The 21,731-nt window shown below is 40.7% G+C and overlaps 1 protein-coding gene across 4 annotated transcripts in view; it reads left to right on the top strand.

The window, feature by feature from the left end:
* The window catches only part of NR3C1 (nuclear receptor subfamily 3 group C member 1), a 110,389-nt gene that overhangs the window by 67,761 nt on the left and 20,897 nt on the right, over positions 1-21,731 (top strand). For 3 of the 4 annotated variants that reach the window (XM_079772074.1, XM_079772075.1, XM_079772073.1), the window contains exons 3-4: positions 11,859-12,025; positions 20,860-20,976. In XM_079772074.1, the coding sequence (XP_079628200.1) occupies positions 11,859-12,025; positions 20,860-20,976 (284 nt within the window). The remainder of the gene's footprint in view (positions 1-11,858; positions 12,026-20,859; positions 20,977-21,731) is intronic. The other variant, XM_079772076.1, reaches the window with a different exon arrangement.

Below are 21,731 nucleotides of genomic sequence, written 5' to 3'. Positions count from 1 at the left end.
TCTCAGACAACTTTGAGAGAATTACAATATTGGTTTTATTTTGAAACCTGCAAATTATTTTAGAAATAGAATTACTATTGATCATAAATGCTTATCAATTTCAAAGCTTTCCGATGGGAAATTTTCCACTGCAACAATAGTTACTATTTATTTTCAAAAAAAGTGCTACCTGTGCCCTTGAAATTTTTATATACTGAAGAATATCCCCAAAACTTTAAAACAAAAATCACAACATCAGTTGCTTTCAGAGTTTCTCTTCCATTCCCGTATGGTTTCTAAAATGTTAGGGGATACCATTTTAGAAGAAACAGAAGTTACTTTTCTGTTGAAAATTTTAGAATGAATATTTAAAATGAACTGCAGTAATCAATACTTATGTGGACTGTGAAAAACAAACCAAAACTTTGTGTGTGTGCTAAATTTAGCAAAAGTGAAACTACATGATATCTTATGTTGCTTATCACTGTTATTTATGAAATTTTATTGAGAAAAGGGGTATGTGGACAAATACATTTAAGTGAGAGTACATATTATATACAGTGCCACAATACATTGTTTTCAATATGTTTTGACTGATATTTAATTATATAATATTACAATGGCTCTTACCAAAGTAAGGCAATTACTGAATTTTAGCACAATTTACATGTAGTTTTTAAAAATGTTGCCAGCCTTTTTTAAATATCTGGAGCATGCAGGGTGAATAGATAATAAATGAGTATTGGTAAAAAGTATTAATTCTAGATCCATGATAACTGTTCCTGTGGGCATCCATTCACCTCATAGGTTTGTGGAGAACATTAAAGGGGATAATGTATATAACAAAAGAACTTGCATAGTTAGGTGATACCTGTATTGTGGGTATAATCTCATAAATATCTACCATGTTAGCTGCCTCAAATTCTTTTACAGAACATATGAAGATATAACAATAAATAGATTAAATAAAATAACATACACTGGACAAGATGCTGGGCTCTACCTGAAAGGAATCTATATTAATAAAAGGGTAATATGCTAATTAGACCAGGAGACCTTCTGGGAGTTCTTCCAGACATCCTTCTGAACAAAGCCATGGTGGCGGGGCCGAGGCAGAAGCGGTTAGGGGCGATCAGGCCAGGAGGGGAGGGCAGTTGGGGGCAAGCAGGCCGGCAGTAGGGGCCAGTTGGGGGTGATCAGGCTGGCGGGGATGGGGGCAGTTGGGGGCAAGAAGGCCGGCAGGCAGAGTGGTTAGGGGCAATCAGGCAGGCAGGCAGGTGAGCAGTTAGGAGTCAGCGGTCCCGGATTGCGAGAGGGATGTCCGACTCCTGGTTTAGGCCGCAGGGATCAGGCCTAAACCGGCAGTCGGACATCCCCAAAGGGGTTCCAGATTGGAGAGGGTGCAGGCCAGGCTGAGGGACAACCCCCCCCCCCCCGTGCACAAATTTCATGCACCAGGCCACTAGTTATTGATAAAAACATACCAGTACATTGGAATGTTTTATAGGATCACCTGTATAAAGTGATACATGGCAATGTTTAAGGGAACCTAGAGGTTGTCATGGATCAGAAAGGCATGGTAGACACTCCAGTCACTTCATAAATATTTGTAGAATACACAAACCCTACCTAAGGTGATAAAGAAACCAAATGGTTGCTATAGAGGAGTTTGATGTCATATGATTGGAGAAAGAAGAACCAGGTTGGGACCATCTTGCGCTTGTACTATAACTAATGGAGGAGCCCAGAGGCACTTAATCATGATGGGCAAAAAGAGTTTAGCAGTGAGGCGGATGGAATGGATAAGCAGCCAGAGCCAGGAGACTGCTTAGAATAAACCATTTCAGTGGTTAAGGAGGGGGTGAGAGAAGGCATGCATTAAGGTGGCAGTGGGAGTGGGCAGGAAGAAAAAGGTACATGGTGTAGTGATATGGGTAGTAATAGAATGTGGGAAAGATTGAAATTGGGAAAATCTCTGCATTTAAGCTTGGGTTACTAAGTATAGTGAGGGGAACTCAAGTCCCTCTCAGAATAAGATATTTACAAATGTGACTGTTGTAGTTAAGGTGGACATGAATGCTGTTTTGGACTTTTGTCACCTTTATTCAGGTATTTCACAGCAGTTATATTACAGATTGCAGTAAATGTTCAGAATTCCAGAATTCAATAAGTATATATCCAGGGTTGAAACCGGTGGCCGTGGAGCTGTAAGCTTGAATGTCACCTGTGATTAACTTTACATCCTTTCATGACTTGATTTCCCTCACATACCAATGTACTTGTAGTTTCACCAGATTTCATTTTTAGGGAGTAGAGGAATAATGTTATCTTCCCTTTTTTATTTTACTTTATTGTTTAAAGTACTAGAAATAGTAGTACATATGTCTCCTTTTCCCCCCATTGACCTTCCCCCGGCATCCCCTACCCCATGGCACATGCCCTTACCCGACCCCCTCCAGTGTCTTGTGTCCATTGGTTATGCTTATATGCATGCATACAAGTCCTTCGGTTGATCTCTTACCCCCCACCCCAACACTCCCCAGCCTTCTCGCTGTAATTTGACAGCCTGTTTGATGCTTCTCTGCCTCTGTATCTATCTTTTTGTTCATCAGTTATAATGTTTTTTATTATCCATAAATGAGTGAGATCATGTGGTATTTTTCTTTCACTGCCTGGCTTACTTCACTTAGCATAATGCTCTCCAGTTCCATCTATGCTGCTGCAAATGGTAAGAATTCCTTCTTTTTTATAGCAGCGTAGTATTCCATTGTGTAGATGTACCATAGTTTTCTAATTCACTCATCTGCTGATGGGCATTTAGGCTGTTTCCAAATCTTAGCTATTATAAATTGTGCTGATTTGAACATAGGGGTGCATATATCCTTTCTGATTGGTGTTTCAGTTTTCTTGGGATATATTCCTAGAAGTGGCATTACTGGGTCAAATGGCAGTTCCATTTTAAAATTTTTGAGGAAACGCCATACTGTTTTCCACAATGGCTGCACCAGTCTGCATTCCCACCAGCAGTGCACAAGAGTTCATTTGTCTCCACATTGTCGCCAACACTTGTCATTTATTGATAGACATTCTGACAGGTGTGAGGTGGTACCTCACTGTTGATTTGATTTGTATCACTCGGATGATTAGTGACTTTGAGCATGTTTTCAGATGTCTCTCAGCCTTCTGTATGCCCTCTTTCCAAAAGTATCTATTTAGGTCCCTTGCCCATTTTTTGATTGGATTGTTTATCTTCCTTTTGTTAAGTTGTATGAGTTCCCTGTAAATGTTGGAGATTAAACCCTTATCGGAGATAACATTGGCAAACATGTTCTCCCATGCAGTGGGCTTTCTTGTTGTTTTGTCGATGGTTTCTTTTGCTTTGCAGAAGCTTTATATTTTGATGTAGTCCCATTTGTTTATTTTCTCCTTAGTCTCTCTTGCCCTAGGATCTGTGTCTGTAAATATATTGCTACGACATATGTCTGCAATTTTGCTTCCTATGGAGTCTTGTAGGATTTTTATGGTTTCCCGTCTTACATTCAAGTCCTTTAGCCATTTTGAGTTTGTTTTTGTGTATGGTGTAAGTTGGAAATCTAGTTTCTTTTTTTTTTTTTTTTGCATGTATCTGTCCAGATTTCCCAGTACCATTTATTAAAGAGGCTGTTTTGACTCCATTGTATGTTCTTGCCTCCTTTGTCAAATATTGAGTATAATGGCTTGGGTCAATTTCTGGGTCCTCTATTCTGTTCCATTGGTCTATATGTCTGTTCTTGTGCCAGTACCAGGCAGTTTTGAGAACCGTGGCTTGGTAATATAGTTTGATGTCTGGTATTGTGATCCCTCCAACTTTGTTCTTCTTTCTCGGGACAGCTGTGGCTATTTGGGGTCTTTTTATTATTCCAGATGAATTTTTGGAGAGTTTGTTCTAGATCTTTGAAATATGCCATTGGTATTTTAATAGGTATTGCATTGAATCAATAGATAGCTTTAGGTAGTATGAACATTTTAATGATGTTGATTCTACCAATCCATGAACTGTCCTGTAGTTTTCCAAATACAGGTCTTTTACATCCTTGGTTAAGTTTATTCCTAGGTATCTTAATTTTTTTGGTGCAATGGTAAATGGGATTGTTCTTTTCATTTCTCTTTCTGTGAGTTCATTATTGGTGTATAAAAAGGCCATAGATTTCTGAGTGTTAATTTTGTATCCTGCTACATTGCCAAATTCATTTATTAGGTCTAGTAGTTTTTGATGGAGTCTTTGGGGTTTTATTTGTACACTATCATGTCATCTACAAATAAGGACAGTTTTACTTCTTTTCCAATTTGGATGCCTTTTATTTCTTCTTCTTGTCTGATCACTATGGCTAGTACTTCTAGTACTATATCAAACAGGAGTGGTGAAAGTGGGCATCCTTATCTTCCCTTTTTTTAATGTTGGTTCAGCTGTGGTGCTATTCCATAGGTATCTGCATACATAGTGAGATATATGTAAGAAGACAGTAAGTGTGCCATTGTATCAAACCTGTTCTTGCCTTCTTTGAAGATGCCACATGCATAATTAGTACCACCAAATCAGTGATCCTTCAGCTAATTCAGGCATAAATGGGCATTCAGAAATATCACTGCCTTGTGTGTATAGCTGAGCATTTACCTTTCTCCTAATGAGAAAAGTTAAGAAAAGTGCAGCTGACTTTAATGTGTAAAAACCACCATTTAGGGCTAGCACTAGAGGGAAAAATAAAGTTAAATTATTGACTTAAGTTAATCACTATGGCTGTATAGTTCCTGGCCTCAGCTCTGTTTTGAATCTCTTTTTTGGATTTGTCTTGAGTCAAATAATATTTAGAGCTGCCTCAGGGCAGTTGCTCAATTTTCAAAGATAGTTCAGAAGGTTTTAAAATGTTTCTGATCCTTGTTAAATTTTTTCCTCTGCTTCTTATTGCTTATAGCTTTATGGCAAGTGTTTCTTAACCCCTCAGCACTACTCACATTTGCAGCTGAGTGATTCTTTGCTGGTGGTGGGGGGGTGTCCTGTGCAGTGTGGGATGTTTAGCAGCACCCTAGCCTCTTCATCAGATGCAGTAGCATTTCCCCAGTTTTGACAACCAATAACATTTCCAGCCAATGCTAAACGTCCCCTGGAGACCAAAACTGCTCCCAGTCAAGAACTACTGCTCTATGGTATTGGGACAAAACTGGTAAACAAATGAGAACATACCTAATTCTGTTCGTAGTTGGTTAAAAAATTAACCCAGTTATAGCAGCTTTATTTCCAGATTTTCCCCCATGTTAATTAATACTTGTTCTCTGAGGTGATAATATGGTTTTGCTTTTTTTCCCAAATGGATTTATTGCATTTCATTGAAAAGCTGTTGATTAAATTTACTTAAATTGAAGGGTAAGCCAGCCTTACCAATAGGGTTTGTAATAGTATAGCATCTCTGTTCCTTTCTCTCTGGGGAAAGCCTCTAACTTAGTGAGCAATATATATCATTCTGCCAGGTACACTACAGTCCCCATTTAGAAATAGGGCGATTGAGATTTAGAGAGATTAAAAGGTCACCAAGCTCCTACATTGCAGTTCGGTAATGAATGCTAGCTTGTCTGACGGCGTCCTCACTATTCTCTATGATAGCAATTCTCAGTATGTGGTCCATGGATCCCAGGGAGACCCCAAGGTCTTTTCACAACGATTTTCATGATAACCCATAGTTTTCATTTGCCATTTTCATTTTGTTGATATTTGCAAGGATAGTACAACAACAATAATGATGAGTAAAACTACTGGCATCTTAGGGTACAGTAGTCACTGTATTCACTGCCATGCATTCATGTTTGTTTTTCAAAGAAAGCCAGTTCCTATTAAGAATATCCTTGAGGAAGCAAAATACTAATTCCATTAAACATCTACCCTTGAAAAGGTGTCTTTTAAAAAGCCTTCTGTGTGACAAAATGGGCAGGTGCAGAATGCACTGTGCTGCGTATAGCATCTGATGGCTGTCTCAGAGGACAGCATGTGTAAGATGAAGTTGTGAGCTGAACAAGCCCCTTGTTCATGGTACACCATGGACCAGCTACGATTTTCAGCCTTGTTTACTTGGCACGTTTTCTCAAAAATGACTGAAGTGAGCTTATCACTTCAAGGAACACAATTGACAGTATTCGTTACCAGTTGATAAAAATTAGAACTTCTAAACAAAATTTAGAACTTTGGAAGACACAACTGCCACTGTGAGCTTAACAAATGTGACTCCTTTATACTGTGTAATGAACTGTGACAACACTTGGAAGGTCTGCATAACTCAGGGAACCAATGTTTTCCAGATGACTAATGCGTGACAGGACATAATCACGCATGGGTGAAAGATCCTTTCAAAGTGCAAGACAGACCAATGGATTTTAATGTAACAGTCTTACAAGAAGTTTGCTGATATGGTTTCAGATTCCAGATTGAAATTACTTTACAAAACGACATTGTTGAATTTTGGTGTAATATAAAAACTATATATCTACAATTACCTGAACTTAAACTTTTAAAGGGTCCATTAACCTAGGGTGCTTCAAGAAGGGAAGGAGGGATTGGGTGAAAGAAAAAAGAAGTTAATGGGGAAGGGGGCTGTTGAAAAGAGAGGATTATTTAATGATCATCAAGTATATGCCCAATATTTTATGAGTGTGGATATATCATCCACACAAAAATTCCTAAAATGGTAGTAATAAGGAAAGAGACTCAGGAGTTTGTCAGCTAGCCACTGTTGCACAGGAGCTAGGATTTGAAACAAGATTTGTCTGTACATGTAGCTGATTATCTTCCTAGCAGTATATGACACAAGAGGCAGTTAAAACATATTCTGCTGCTCCTACCTAGATCTGTTTCAAGGTTTCTTACCATTTCAGGATTGCATTTCATGCATGACATGGCTTCCTTATAAGATATGGCCACTGTATCCTCACAGGGCTTGGCACTCAGGTGCCAGGAAATATGTGCTTAATGAAAGGGTGTAATTTGCCTGAACATTTTATATGCTTCTCAAGGTGTATGATTAATTTTTATAATCTATCCATGACTGTCCATCAGTGATCCTTCTTCCATCAGTTGCTTTTCTTGCAAAAGAATTAAATAGAAAAACCCAGTTTTGTACATGTTTTTTCCTCTCATAACCTTAGTAGCCTCAGGAATAACATAGTGTCCATTCTGAATGGGAAACTGCCTTCAAGTGTTCACCTGAAATAAAGCATTTTGCTCACATAATTCTTCACTTAAAAGAAAGGACCCTGGACATAGTCAGTTACTAACAGAATCTCAGCATCTCCAGAATGTTTGGCATCACTGTAAACACACATTGAGCAAAGACCAAGACATTCTAGCTTTTTCATGTAAAGAGAGTGAAATATGCACTCATATCCTGGGGTGCTTTTTATCTCTTTCTGCCATGTATCATTTAAAAATGACGATTCCATATGGCTTTCCTTTGAGTTCTAACCATTTTGTTGTACCCTAGCCCCTTTAGCAATATCACAGGGACACATTTGCAATTGAATACCATTGCAAAGTCATCCATTCTCCCAATGGTGTTCTTTATAAGCCATCATAGTCCTCATATTTGTGTGACAAAAACTGATGTTGTTCCACTGATGTCTGTGGTATACTTGGCAGTTTTCCACATAGTCAGTTCTTATCTGATGTTGCCCAGAATGACCGCCTGAAGGGATGCCAAGAGCTTGACTTAAGTTCCAGATTTTTAGCTGCAGTTCTACTAATCCATTTTTCTTTTAGTTTTAACTTTTCCTTGTGTCATCTGTAGCTCACAGTGCAGTGGCCTGAACGCTCTTGCAGATGCTCTAATGGATAAGTGAGAATTTGGGAATGCTGTGCTAGGTTTTAGACTTAAAACTACTTTCCACTTATATAATCCTATATAATAAAGAGGTAATATGCAAATTGACCATCACACCCTCACACAAGATGGCCGCCTCATGATGGCTGGCAGGGGAGGGCAGTTGTGAGCGATCAGGCCAGCAGGGGAGAGCAGTTGGGGGTAACCAGGCCAGCAGGGGAGGGCAGTTGGGGGTGACCGGGCCGGCAAAGGGAGGGCAGTTTGGGGCCATCGGGCCAGCAGGGGAGGGCAGTTGGGGGCAATCGGGCCAGCAGGGGAGCAGTTAGGCATCAATCAGGCTGGCAGGGAGTGGTTAGGGGGTTATCAGGCCGGCAGGCAGAAGCAGTTAGGGGCAATCAGGCAGGCAAGCAAGCGAGCAGTTGGGAGCCAGCAGTCCCGGATTGTGAGAGGGATGTCCCAGATTAGAGAGGGTGCAGGCTGGGCTGATGGACCCTCCCCCTCTTCCCCCCTCCGGTGCATGAATTTCGTGCACCGGGCCTCTAATACTTATATAATGCTTTTTATAAAACCTCCAGTTTTGCTTACGAGAAAAGAATGAACATTTATAGAGTGCTAGCTAGATGCTGGAACTGTGTGCTTGACTTTCTACATATTTTCTTTTCACAACACACACACACACAATGTCCTTCCCAGTTTACTCATGAGGAAACTGAGGCTCAACCCTTTTAAGTGGGAGAGCTGGGATTGAGACGTGGCAGTGTAATCCCAGAAGGCTCCCTCATTCAACCTCCTGCTTCGGCATGACCTCATCAGAGGCTATGGCAGGCATCCTCAAACTGCGGCCCGCAGGCCACATGCGGGTGTTTTTGCCATTTTGTTTTTTTACTTCAAAATAAGATATGTGCAGTGTGCATAGGAATTTGTTCATAGTTTTTTTTAAACTATAGTCCGGCCCTCCAACGGTCTGAGGGACAGTGAACTGGCCCCGTTTAAAAAGTTTGAGGACCCCTGGGCTATGGCATCCTTTTCACCAGGTTGTTGAGAGGAGAGGTGAGATTCTATTCAGAAAGTGTTTTAAAACTATAAAGTACTACAAATGTTTTTAAAATTTTTTAAATAAAAATTTTTAAATACATATATGTAAGTATTACATATCAGAATTAACATTTCAAATATTTAAATATCACACTTATTTTCCATAAACTAAATACGCAAACAACTGGTTGGTCCCTAAAAATAGATGTCAGATGACAGAGACTGGCTGGGCAGGAAGAGGGGCATCTTCAGAGCAGAAGCCAAGGACATTTTTGCTTCCCTGACACACTGCTCCAGTCACTCACTCTCAAGCCTTCCAACTTCTCTGTGAAACTCGGCTCAGAGCAGCTTCTCTGCATTAGTCACAAGTTTCTATTAATCAAGGGTGGCTCCTGCCAGACCTACAGCAGAGTCCTTTTAGGTTATTTTCTTTCATTGTAGGCTTTCAATATGCCCTCAGTCCACTCCCAGCGCTACCAGAGAATCAATGCCTTGTGATAGGGAAGCATCCAGAAATTATTCACAGTAGTCAGAGAACATGTGAAACACCGGGGCGTATTCCCAGAACTGGGGTGACGGGAATGCTGTCCTGTTGACCCTTAGACAAACAAGGGTTAGCAAGGTGCAGTGAGCTTCATGTGAGGACAGATTTTCAGGGGAGCTTTGGGTTTAGAGTCCGTTACTTAAGGTGACATTTATAAAACAATTGTCATTCTATAATTATCTTGTAATTTTTATTCCTAAAACAGAACAAAGATGTAATTTCATAAATATAATTTCTAACTTTGTTGATAAGCAAAACAATTTAGTTTGCTCTGTGAGTTTGAGCATATTTGTAATTGAGATTTAATACACTGAGTCCTCACTTAATGTCATCCGTAATTTCTGTGGCGTTAAGCAAAATAATGTAACAAAACAAAGTTGAATGGAACAATATTGTTTGAGGACATACTGTACTATCATTGGCTATAGTTATAAAAGATGACAATGGGACAGCTAACAGAATAAGCAAATTAAAAAAATTTTAGAAAGGAGTAATGGTATACTTATGAACTTTCTTATACAGTTGATAAATAACCCACTTTAATATCTATGGTTCCAAAGACAACAGATTGCTGCCATTCACAGTTTTGAAAAACACATAACTAGAGAAGGAATGGGAAGTCTCCAGAAACTCTTTTTAGAGACTTTTAGTTGCAGAAAGTTACATGCTTAGACACTCTTTTGAGTTATACCATGCAATACAATACAATAACTTTGGTTCTAAAGTTAGCAGGTATGATGAAAATTACTTAGGACAGGCATCCTCAAACTACGGCCCGGGGGCCACATAGTTTTTTTTAAACTATAGTCCGGCCCTCCAACCGTCTGAGGGACAGTGAACTGGCCCCGTTTAAAAAGTTTGAGGACCCCTGACTTAGGAAGATGAAACATTGGAAAGCATTGTGTGATCTATTATGAAGTATTTCATAGTTAATTTTTTCTTCAGCATTAAAAGGATCGCTGTTTTGTTGGTTTATAAATATATATATATGTATGTATATATCTTTATAAGCAAACTAGAGGCCTGGTACATGAAAATTCATGCACTGGAGGGGTCCCTCAGCCCAGCCTGCCCCCCTCTCACAGTCTGGGAGCCCTCGGGTGGGAGGCAACCCAGCGATCAGGGGAAGGTGACGCCCCATCATACCTCTGCTGCTGCCACTGCAGGCAGCACAAGCCTGGGCCGGTCCTGATTGCCTGAGCCTCAGCCTGGGCCGGTCCTGATTGCCTGAGCCTCAGGTGGCCCTGGGTAGCTGGGCAGTCGCCATCCAAGGCTTGCCTGCACCTCGGGCCAGCCTTGGGTGGATGGGCAGCTGCCATCCGAGACTTGCCTGTGCCTCAGGCTGGCCCTGGGTGACTGAGGGGACTGGGGGACTCCGGAGGCAGGCACCCAGCCTTGCCGCATGCCTGCCACCCCGGCGAGGCTGAGGGGACTGGGTGCCGCCATCTTGTGGTTGTGGGCGCCACCATCTTTGAGGGCGTGGCAGTCAATTAGCATATTCCCTCCTCTTTGTGATGGTATGAGGGTCAATTAGCATATTCTCTCTTTATTAGATAGGAGGTGGCAGAGTGTTAAGAATGGTGAGTACAGGTGAAAAGTGTATATCCATTGTACAATTCTTTCATAGGAAAATAATGTTTACCTTTAAAAATTAAACCTGTGCCCACTGTGGTGAAAAGTCTGCAAAATGAAAATTGAGGCCCAGTACAAGAAGCAGATTCCATTTTTCACCTTCTTCTCCAGGGCATCTCTTCACTGAGGGGCGAGGGCAGAATAGTCCTTAGTGTTGAAAGCCTAGTGCTTTTTCCTGTCGTGCACTGCAATCCAGACAAGAAAGTTATAGAAAGGAATGTTTCTGCATCAATCTAAGTCCTAAGAAACTATAAGAAGTTTTATAAAAATTTTTGACTCAAGTGGAGGATATGAGTAGGATTATAATGAGACATAGTTGAATGAACAGAGATGTCTGTCCAAGAAAATAATATTAGAAAAAAATTGATGTCCTAAGCAATTAAAGGGGTAGGAGGAATCTTTGGGGGAGTGATAGACACATACTCTCTCTCGATCATAGTGTTAGCTATACAACTGTCTATTTAACAAAACTCATCAACTGTATACTTGTAAACGGTGAGCATTATTGTACATAAATGACACCTTAATAAAGATGATTATAAACAAATCCTAAGCAACTAAACATTATAATTTATAAGTGAAACACAACTATTTAAGGGATACTTAAAAAGAAATGACCTCTCTTAATTTTGTATTAAAGAACAAAATAATTATTTGAATATGTTTAAGTTGGTAAGATATTGTGATGTTTGCTAGTATGTGAAGCCACAGTTCAGTATGAACATGCTTGCTGGGGAGGGAGAAGCTGAGAGAACTGTGTTTTGATGTGTGGATCTTTTTTACAGTCGTGACAACTAAATCCTAATGCTGCTTTCGTCTTTCTTTAGCCCTGGCATGAGACCAGATGTAAGCTCTCCTCCTGCATCCAGCTCAGCAGCATCAGGGCCACCTCCCAAACTCTGCCTTGTGTGCTCTGACGAAGCTTCAGGATGTCACTATGGGGTCTTGACCTGTGGGAGCTGCAAAGTCTTCTTCAAAAGAGCAGTGGAAGGTAGTGTGTGTTTTGAAGAGTTTTTATTTTTCCTCTACTTGGTTCTTATTTCTCAGAGTGGATTTTGAAATTTCTGTTATAGGCAAAGCTCTTTAAGGCTTTGTAAAGAGGGGAGAGGTAATGGCTCCTAGTTTTCTAGGGGGAAAGAGACATTTATAAAAACAACATAAAACAGAACTAGAATAGAAAAGTATAAACTGAAGGGAGGGTGCTTGGTCAGAGAACAGAAAGTAACTTTAAGAAAGTGGTATCAGCCCTAGCTAGTTTGGCTCAGTGGATAGAGTGTCAGACTGCGGATTGTAGGGTCCCAGGTTCGATTCCAGTCAAGGGAACATGTCCAGGTTGCGGGTTTGATCCCCAGTTGGGGGCGTGCAGGAGGCAGCCAATCAGTGATTCTCTCTCATCATTGATGTTTCGATCTCTCTCTCACTTCTCTCTGAAAGCAGTAAAAATATATTTTAAAAAAGAAGTGGTATCATATGAAACGATGGGGTTGGATTTGGGCAGCAACAATACTCATTGTATTAGATCATGGGCTTTAATTCCGATCAATTAGCTGTTTTTGAAGTCACCAACTATTTCAGTCTGGCAAAAATAAGTGACAGTGAGAAATGGATGGGGGAGAGGTGTGGGAGGGGGAGGTTGGAGGGAAAGGTATTTTGCTTTTGGGCCTGGGCACTGTGCTGAGTGGTATAAAATACAACAAAACCTGACCCCTGCTGTCTGGGATGTCACAGTCTACTGGCAGTGAAAGGTGAGCAAACAAGGCACAGAGATTACAGTACACAGGAGCAAATGATAAAAGTGCCGAGAAGGTCAGAAAAGACCTTGATTTCACTGTACAAACATGACATTAACATAAACTTTACCTTGTGATAGACTCAACTTGCTGACAAGGACAATAGCATCAATTCTTTAAAGGAGGAGAAAGTCCTTCTATAGCAAATTATTATTAGAAATCATCTACACTAATAAAAGAGAAAGATGCAAATTGACCATACCTTCGTGACGCCCACCAGCCAATCAGGAGTGAGTATGCAAAGTAACCCAACAAAGATGGTGGGTTAATTTGCATACACAAGCGCCGAGCGGCCATGGCGATGATGCAGGCATTCCGCACTGCCTCAGCCGCTCCGGGCCTCTGGGCAGTGTGGGAAGACGGAAAGGCAGCTCCAAGCCAGAGCAAAGGCGCTGCCAGCAGCCAGGGAAAAGAAGGCCCATTCTTACACGAATCTTCGTGCATTGGGCATCTAGTTTTCTAATATTAACAGTTAATCCTCCTGTGAAATATGCAATTCAGTCATCTGTAACACAGTTTGAAGACTGTGTGGCCTGAGTAGATTACCTAAAGATTACTCTGGTTGTATTAATTTTATTTAAATTCTTTATTGTTTAAAGCAGTGGTCGGCAAACTCATTAGTCAACAGAGCCAAATATCAACAGTACAACGATTGAAATTTCTTTTGAGAGACAAATGTTTTAAAATTAAACTTCTTCTAACGCCACTTCTTCAAAATAGACTCGCCCAAGCCATGGTATTTTGTGGAAGAGCCACACTCAAGGGACCAAAGAGCCGCATATGGCTCGCAGTTTGCCGAGCACAGGTTTAAAGTATTATATACATCTCCTTCCCATCCCCCCTCACTGATCTCTCCCCAGCCGCTCACACCCCAGCACAAGCCCTCACGCCCCTACTGTCTGTGTCCATTGGTTATGCTCATATGCATGCATACAAGTCCTTTGTTTGATCTCTTACCCATCACACACACACACACACACAGACACACACACACACACAACCTCCTCTGCTCCTCTCTGAGGTTTGCCGGTCTGTTGGATGCTTCTCTGGCTCTGGCTCTATTTTTGTTCAACAGTTTATGTTGTTCATTATATTCCACAAATGAGTGAGATCATGTGATATTTATCTTTCTATGACTGGCTTATTCCGCTTAACATAATGCTCTCCAGGTCCATCCAGGCTGTTGCAAATGGTGAGAGTTCTTTTTTACAGCAGCATAGTACTCCATTGTGTAGATGTATCACCGTTTTTTTAATCTACTCATCTGCTGATGGGCACTTAGGCTGTTTCCAGATTTCAGCTATTGTAAATTGTGCTGCTATGAACATAGGGGTGCATATATCATTTCTGATTGGTATTTTTGATTTCTTGGGATATATTCCTAGAAGTGGGATCACTGGATCAAATGGGAGTTCCATTTTTAGTTTTTTGATGAAACGCCATACTGTTCTCCACAGTGGCTGTACCAGTCTACATTCCCACCAGCAGTGCACGAGGGCTCCTTTTTCTCCATATCCTCATCAGCACTTTCATTTGTTGATTTGTTGATGATAGCCATTCTGACAGGTGTGAGATGGTACTTCATTGTTGATTTGATTTGCATCTCTCAGATGATTAGTGACTTTGAGCATGTTTTCATATGTCTCTTAGCCTTCTGTATGTCCTCTTTCACAAAATGTCTATTTAGGTCCTTTGCCCATTTTTTGATTGGATTTGTTATCTTCCTTTTGTTAAGTTGTATAAGTTTCCTGTAAATTTTGGAGATTAAACACTTATTGGAGATAACATTGGTAAATATGTTCTCCCATGCAGTGGGCTTTCTTGTTGCTATGTTGAGGTTCTATTAATTTTTAAAGAAATAATATTTTATTCATTCACAGTATGAGAAGGATTTGGCTAGAGTTGTGTTTGCATCCTTAGGAAATAGATGAGTCAGTTTCTTTTCTTTGGACTACTTTTTAATTCATTAGCCAACTATAAAATTGCTTGCTACCCCACTTAGAGCACACGGGTGCAGGTTTTCACCTGTTCAGTAACTCCCAACTGTTGAGTATAGTTGTGAGTAAAGCCCACCCCTGCTTAGAGCAGTGCCTCTAACAAAGTAGATCTTATTTACCGCAAACCCAAGAGAAGGAAGCTTCTTCTTGTCCTCACTTTACTTTATTCATCACTTTCTTACCTGGTGAGTTATCCATGATATAAATGCAGTGATAACAGTAATACAGTATTGCTGTGCATAAATAATATTGACCAGTTGATTTCTGAAAGTGAAATTTAGAATGAGACATTGGAGCCTTGAAAAAAAATATACTATTTAAAAAATAGTTTTCATTCTCCATTTTAACTATTCTTTAAAACAGGGTTGCAAATTCAAATGCCTGCAGGGACCAAGTATGTCATTCTGGCAAAATATAATACAACTGGGGGAAGGTGGGCAGTTATTGCCATTAGAAAGTAGGGGCATGCCCTAGGTAAAAGCATTCAAGTGCAATTTAAAAAGAAAAGAAAGCTAAATATACTTCTCAAATAAAACATTACTCCAAGCTATTTGCTCTTTGGTCTTAATCCCTGCTTTAGAATTAAATTCTTATACTTGTTTTTAGGTAAAATTTAATAATAGCTCTACTGTTTCAAATATTTATCATTTAAATATTTCAGTTAAGTGTGATGTCTAGATTGCATGATTAACAGGAAAAAGCTTAAATGTGGACTGTTAAGTAAATCCTTTCCTTGGATTTTAATGTTCTCCAAAGGCCCCTTTCGGCTCTACAATTCTGTAATCCTTAGACAACCTCTCTACACATGATGAAAATGTTTTAAGGCCCAGATACATATTTTGGAGCACTTTTTAAAAAATATGAAGATATAGCTTATACAATTTGCATTATACTTAGTTCTTCATTTATAACACCTGCCACAATTGATGAGTTTTACCCTAAATTAGCATATTATAGTAACTGCCAAACATTTAACTGTTTTTAGGAAATCTGCAGAATTTGCCAAAGTTGTACTTACTCTACATAAAAACCAGATCAAGGATAGATATTTTGAACTTCTTTACTTGATATTTTGGAAGTCACTATTCTGCATACATGGGTAGCTCCATTTCTTTTTATGTATACTAGTTTAGTGATCTTTTTTTCCCCCCAAGTCCCATTTTTTTATGCTCCCTTTGCACAATAGTACATCTCATCTTTGTTGGTAGGTCATTATGAAGATAGGCGTCAGCTACCCCATTCATGAAGTCCTGTGTTTTATATATATCATACCATTTAATTGACAGCTGTGAGCTTTTAGATGCTGTTATGATTCATAGTTGATGGACTAGGAAACTGATGCTCAGAGAGTTTAGCTTGCAGAACTAGGATTGTAACACAGCTGGCTCTTAACCTCAGTGTCGCACTGGCTCCCTGAGAGGTATATGGTAAAAACCTGTCACCTATCTGTTCATAATATACCTAGATTCTGAAAGTTATTGCAAGGGCATTATTTCATAGCTATCATTTATTGAGCCCTTACCGTGTGCTAGGCACTATTAGAAGAACCTTGCAGAAGCCCAGCCAGATAGGTGCTAATTTTCCAGATTTACGGCTGAGGAAGCAGCTGCTCAGAAAAGTTAATAAACATTACTGAGATCACACAGCTAGAAAGTAGGGCTGCAATTCAGATCGGGGTTTCCTGGCACCTTAGCAGTACACTTTCCACTGTACCACACTGTTCTTGAGAGCAGGTACAGAGAGAGGCTGAAGCTGCCAGTTCACATTGAACACTTGGCTACTTCAAATAGAGTATACAAACTGCGGAAAACCTAGGACATACCCATTTTGCTGAAAACCTAGGACATACCCATTTTGCTGAAAACCTAGGACATACCCATTTTGCTGAAAACCTAGGACATACCCATTTTGCTGAAAACCTAGGACATACCCATTTTGCTGAAAACCTAGGACATACCCATTTTGCTGTGGTACCTGTGTCCCATAGCACTTTCATGGTCTTGTTCATGTCTGTGCATCACGGTCCTACTTATTAACATTGTTCTTAGATTACTCTGTTTTAAAACTTAAATTATTTTTTTAAAAAAGAACATACAACTTTACTATCCCTCCTGTATTATCTATTGAACAACAAATTACCTCCACTATGAATAGAAGGCATTTAATGTATCCTGCCCTTTCCGAGAGTCAGGGATTTGGGAGCAGCTCTAAGCCAGGTGGTTCTGGGCCAGTTGTGAGGCTACATCACACTGTTGTTGGGGCTGCTGTCCTCTGAAGGCTTCTGCTACCCATTAGCGTTGCTTTTGGCAGAAGCTTCAGTTCCCCACTGTGTGGGCTCCTCCAGCCTGCTGTCAGCTGGCATCCCCCAAATCAAATGATCCACAAGAGAGAGTGACCCACATGGAACCAATGTCTTTACAGCTGTCACTTTTGCCATGTTTTTATTGGTTACACAGACCAATCCTGGCAGAGTATGGGAAGGGACTGCACAGAGACCATTGGGGGCCATCTTGGAGGCTGGCTACCACACCTGCCACAAATAGAAACTAGAATCACTTGCCAAAAATAGGTTTTAACCACAAAAATAAATACGATGCAAACAAAACAATGTTAAGAAATTCCAGCTGGCTTGAAGGCTTTTCTCCTGATGTCTACTTTCTATTGTATTTATTAGTTAGAATGGGAATTTACCAAGTGGTACAAGACAGGGACTCCAAACTAAGACATCCCTTTGTCTTATCAAAGGGATTGGCAAGGACTGACTTTAGTGGTTCATGTCCAGGTCTTATAAAATAGTGACCACTCCTCATTTTATAAATTCGACACAGACTTGCCCAATTTCATACTACTAACCAGATAAGACTGACTTTAACTTAAATATACAATGCCCACTGATCCTCTAGCTCAGATTCTTACATGTGCTTAAGACATACCTGGGATAAACAAATAATTATTAGCATCATATGCACATTCTGATATTTTGGTTGGATACAAATAAAGCCTTAGAATTTTTTCTGTTTTTAGCAATAATTTTTTCAACTGCCTTTTCCAGTAACTGCAGGACAGTGATTTGGCGATATTCTTATGGAGCCAAAATTCTTTATATTATAACTGCTTCAACAGTGGATACATCTCTTATTCCTACTTTTGCTTTAATAGAGGATAGAATTACTGGTTAGAATTATTGGCTTGACGCACTTTTTGTTCAAGTAAAGCAGCTAGGAAACGTCCACAGCATGGACAGGACTGAAGCAGCTGGCAGAATTTGGCCTTGGAGAGCAGTTCTGAAGCAGGGCCGTTAGTCAGCTCTGTGGCCTATGCCTCACAAAGATTTGAACTGGATACAGTTAACCATCTACCCAAAACTTAATGCTTAAAGAGCACTGTGACTTACCCTATTAGGAAGAAGTAAATACAGTTTATTTTTAGGCAAGTCTTAGGTTGTCCTATGTGTAAAGGATCTTTCCTTAAAAATCAGAACTAGGTATAGTCAATCTAGTGAATTGAATTTGTCTCTTCTCTTTAAGTATGAGTTATTTTGAGAAGAGAAATGGCTTGCAGTCTTGTGAAGACCACCCCCTCTACTGTAAGGTACATGGACTCTTAGTTGTCTAGTGTATTTATTTATATACTAGAGGCCCAGTGCACGAATTTGTGCACAGGTGGGGTCCCTTGGTCTGGCAGACGATTGGGGCTGTCTTGCCCAGTCCCTATCGGGGCTGGGGACCGTGGAAGGTTGGCTGTGGGGGTTCACTGACCACCAGGGGGCAGCTTCTGCATGGAACGTCTGCCTCCTGGTGGTCAGTGCACGTCATAGCGACCGGTTGACCAGTCATTCAGGTGTAACAGTTGATTAAGTTTTATATATAGACTAGAGGCCCAGTGCATGAAGATTCATGCAATAGGCCTTCCTTCCCCTGGCTGCCGGCACCAGTTTTTCTCTGGCACCCGGGACGCAGGCCTTTGCTCCAGCCACAGGGGAGAAGCCAAGCTTCTTCAGTCTTTGCTCTGCGCCTGTTTATGCAAATTAACCTGCAATCTTTGTTGGGTTAATCTGCATACTCCTGATTGGCTGGTGGGCGTAGCGGAGGTACGGTCAATTTGCATATTTATCTTTAGTGTAGACTAGAGACCCAGTGCACGAAATTTATGCATGGGGGTGTGTATCCCTCAGCCCAGCCTGCACCCTCTCCAATCTGGGACCCCTCGAGGAATGTCCGACTGCCTACTAGGATCGGGCCTAAACGGGCAGTAGGACATCCCTCTCACAATCCAGGACTGCTGGCTCCCAACTGCTCACCTGCCTGCCTTCCTGATTGCCCCTAAACGCTTCTGCCTGCCAGCCTGATCACCCACTAACCACTTCCCTGACAGCCTGATTGATGCCTAAATGGTCCCCTGCAGGCCTGGTCCCCCACCCCCAACTGCCCTCCTCTGCCGGCCTGGTAGCCCCTAACTTCCCTCCCATGCTGGCCTGATTGCCACAACTGCCCTCCCTTGCAGGCCTGGTCCCTCCCAACTGCCCTCCCCTGCTGGCCATCTTGTGTCCACATGGGGTCAGCCATCTTGTGTGTTAGAGTGATGGTCAATTTGCATATTACTCTTTCATTAGATAGGATAGAGGCCTGGTGCAGGGGTGGGGGCCGGCAGGTTTGCCCTGAAGGGTGTCCCAGATCAGGGTGGGGGTTCCTTTGGGGCATGGGGCAGCCTGGGTGAGGGACCTGTGGTGGTTTTCAGGCTGGCCATGCCCCCCGGTGACCCAAGCAGAGGCCCTGGTATCTGGGATTTATTTATCTTCTATAATTGAGACTTTGTAGCCTTGAGCGGAGCCAAATCGGCTTGCTCTGTGGCCGCAGCCATTTCTGTTGTTATTTATTTATCTTCTATAATTGAAACTTTGTAGCCTTAAGTGGTGGCCTGGGCCCGCCAGGGTGTGCAGAAAGCTTGGCTTCCTCCATTGCCAGGGAAACCCAAGCCTCCTGTTCTCTCCGTGGCCGCAGCCATCTTGGTTGGGTTGATTTGCATACTTGCTCCTGATTGGCCGGTGGGTGTGGCTTGTGAGTGTAGCAAAGGTATGGTCAATTTGCATATTATTCTTTTATTAGACAGGATGCTCGTTTGAGGAGGATCCTTGGTTCTTGCCAGGCCAGCAGAACCTCAGATAGTTTTCTTCACCAACCAGGTTCAAAGAAAATTACAAGATTATATATATGGGGAGGAGGGAGGGAGACCTTCTGTCTTTTCGTTTGAAATTTCCTTCTGTCTCTAACACACTATTTAATAACTGGGCACCACAAGATTTTAGACAGTAGTGGTCTTTAATATTTGGGGGGGTTAATGGTGAATTCAAACATTCTTATATTCTAAAAGCATGTAAAATAATTAACAAGTCTCGGTAGGATCTACAGAAATTTCATTTGTCAAGTCCGTGTTCACCTAAGTAGTTGATGGCAACCTTAACCTTTAACTATTTACCTATAGCTTTCTTTAAAATTGGGAGGGGGAGCACATTTTATTTGCATGTGGTAGAATAATGTTACATGAAAGTCATGTCCCTTTGGGACTCTCAGTATTTTAAAACCAGTTTCCTTTTTCTTTAATCCTCCTCAGCATTAGGTCAGAAGTCATAATAAAATAGTGACTACAGACATCTCCTGTAACTGTTAAAACAAGGAACTGTTTAAAGTACAATTTATCAAGAAAGCGGTTGCCCTTGGTGGGCATTTGTGGGGTATTGCTCTGCTTCTTGATCTGAGAGCTGATCACATGGAGATATTCCGTTTATAAAATGTTCACTTTTCTATCTGTATGCTGCCATAAAGTGTTTAATCCACTATTCTGAATTTGTTGAATAGAATAAGAAAGAGACATTTTAGTTGACCTTTGCAGCAGCAATGGAGGCAGGTCCACTGTCCCTTCCTCAGTCAGTGCCTCTGCTCCTTGGCTCCACTCTGCCCAAAACGGAAACAGACAGAGTCACTCCAGAAAACATCTCCTTTGAGACCTGTGAAATTTTAACAGTGCTTTTATTTTCCATATAGGACAGCACAATTATCTTTGTGCTGGAAGAAATGATTGTATCATTGATAAAATTCGAAGAAAAAACTGCCCGGCATGCCGCTATCGGAAATGTCTTCAAGCTGGAATGAACCTGGAAGGTAAGGTCAGACCTGAAAGGAACTGTCTCTGTATCTTATGAAAACTTATTTTATTTTTAAAATGTAAGTAAAAAGTTGTAATAATTTAGTTATTGTGGTATATATGTGCTTGACTGGCACAATTTTATATTATTCAATAAAAGCAGAAATTTTTAAATGAATTATTTGAAATTTTAAATGAATATTTCATTATTGCTTAAGTTTATTCACCAGCTCTTATTACTGAAGTCAGTATAGCCAGACTATGTACTAAAAAAGGAAATTATATAATAATGGTAATTACAAAACTTGAAACATTACTTTTGTAGATCTGCAGGGGGGAAAAACTTCTCAAAGTGGCCTTGGATGGGTTTTGTTTGTTGTTTTGCAAGTAAAGAAGAAACCTGAAACTAGGTATAAGTTTGATTTTCAGATTCCTGTTTATGTAACAAGTTATATAATTAACATTGATGTCATCGTTTAAAAATGTTCCTCTGGAAAGATAGGAATTCTGCTTTGACTGAAATTGCAAGTTCTGTGATGGTGATCTAATAGCCCATGTGCTTACTATTGTTGTGATAGCAGCATTTCATTCAGCAGTGCTCACCAAGAAGGCAGGCACAAGACAATGAATCAGTGCCTGTATTCTAGGAATTACCTGTCTAGTTAGGTTCCAGAGTCAAATCACAAAACAGGGTGGCACACTGCAAAAGGAATAGTTCACCTAATTCTGTCCTGGAAGAAGCAGCATTGAATTTTAGGTCTAAAAAAGCTGA

Source organism: Cnephaeus nilssonii (assembly GCF_951640355.1).
Source record: "Cnephaeus nilssonii genome assembly, chromosome: 5".
In the NCBI taxonomy this organism is placed as follows: Eukaryota; Metazoa; Chordata; class Mammalia; order Chiroptera; family Vespertilionidae; genus Cnephaeus; species Cnephaeus nilssonii.
The sequence above is the reverse complement of the archived record's forward strand: the minus strand, read 5'-3'. Positions and strand labels throughout refer to the sequence as shown.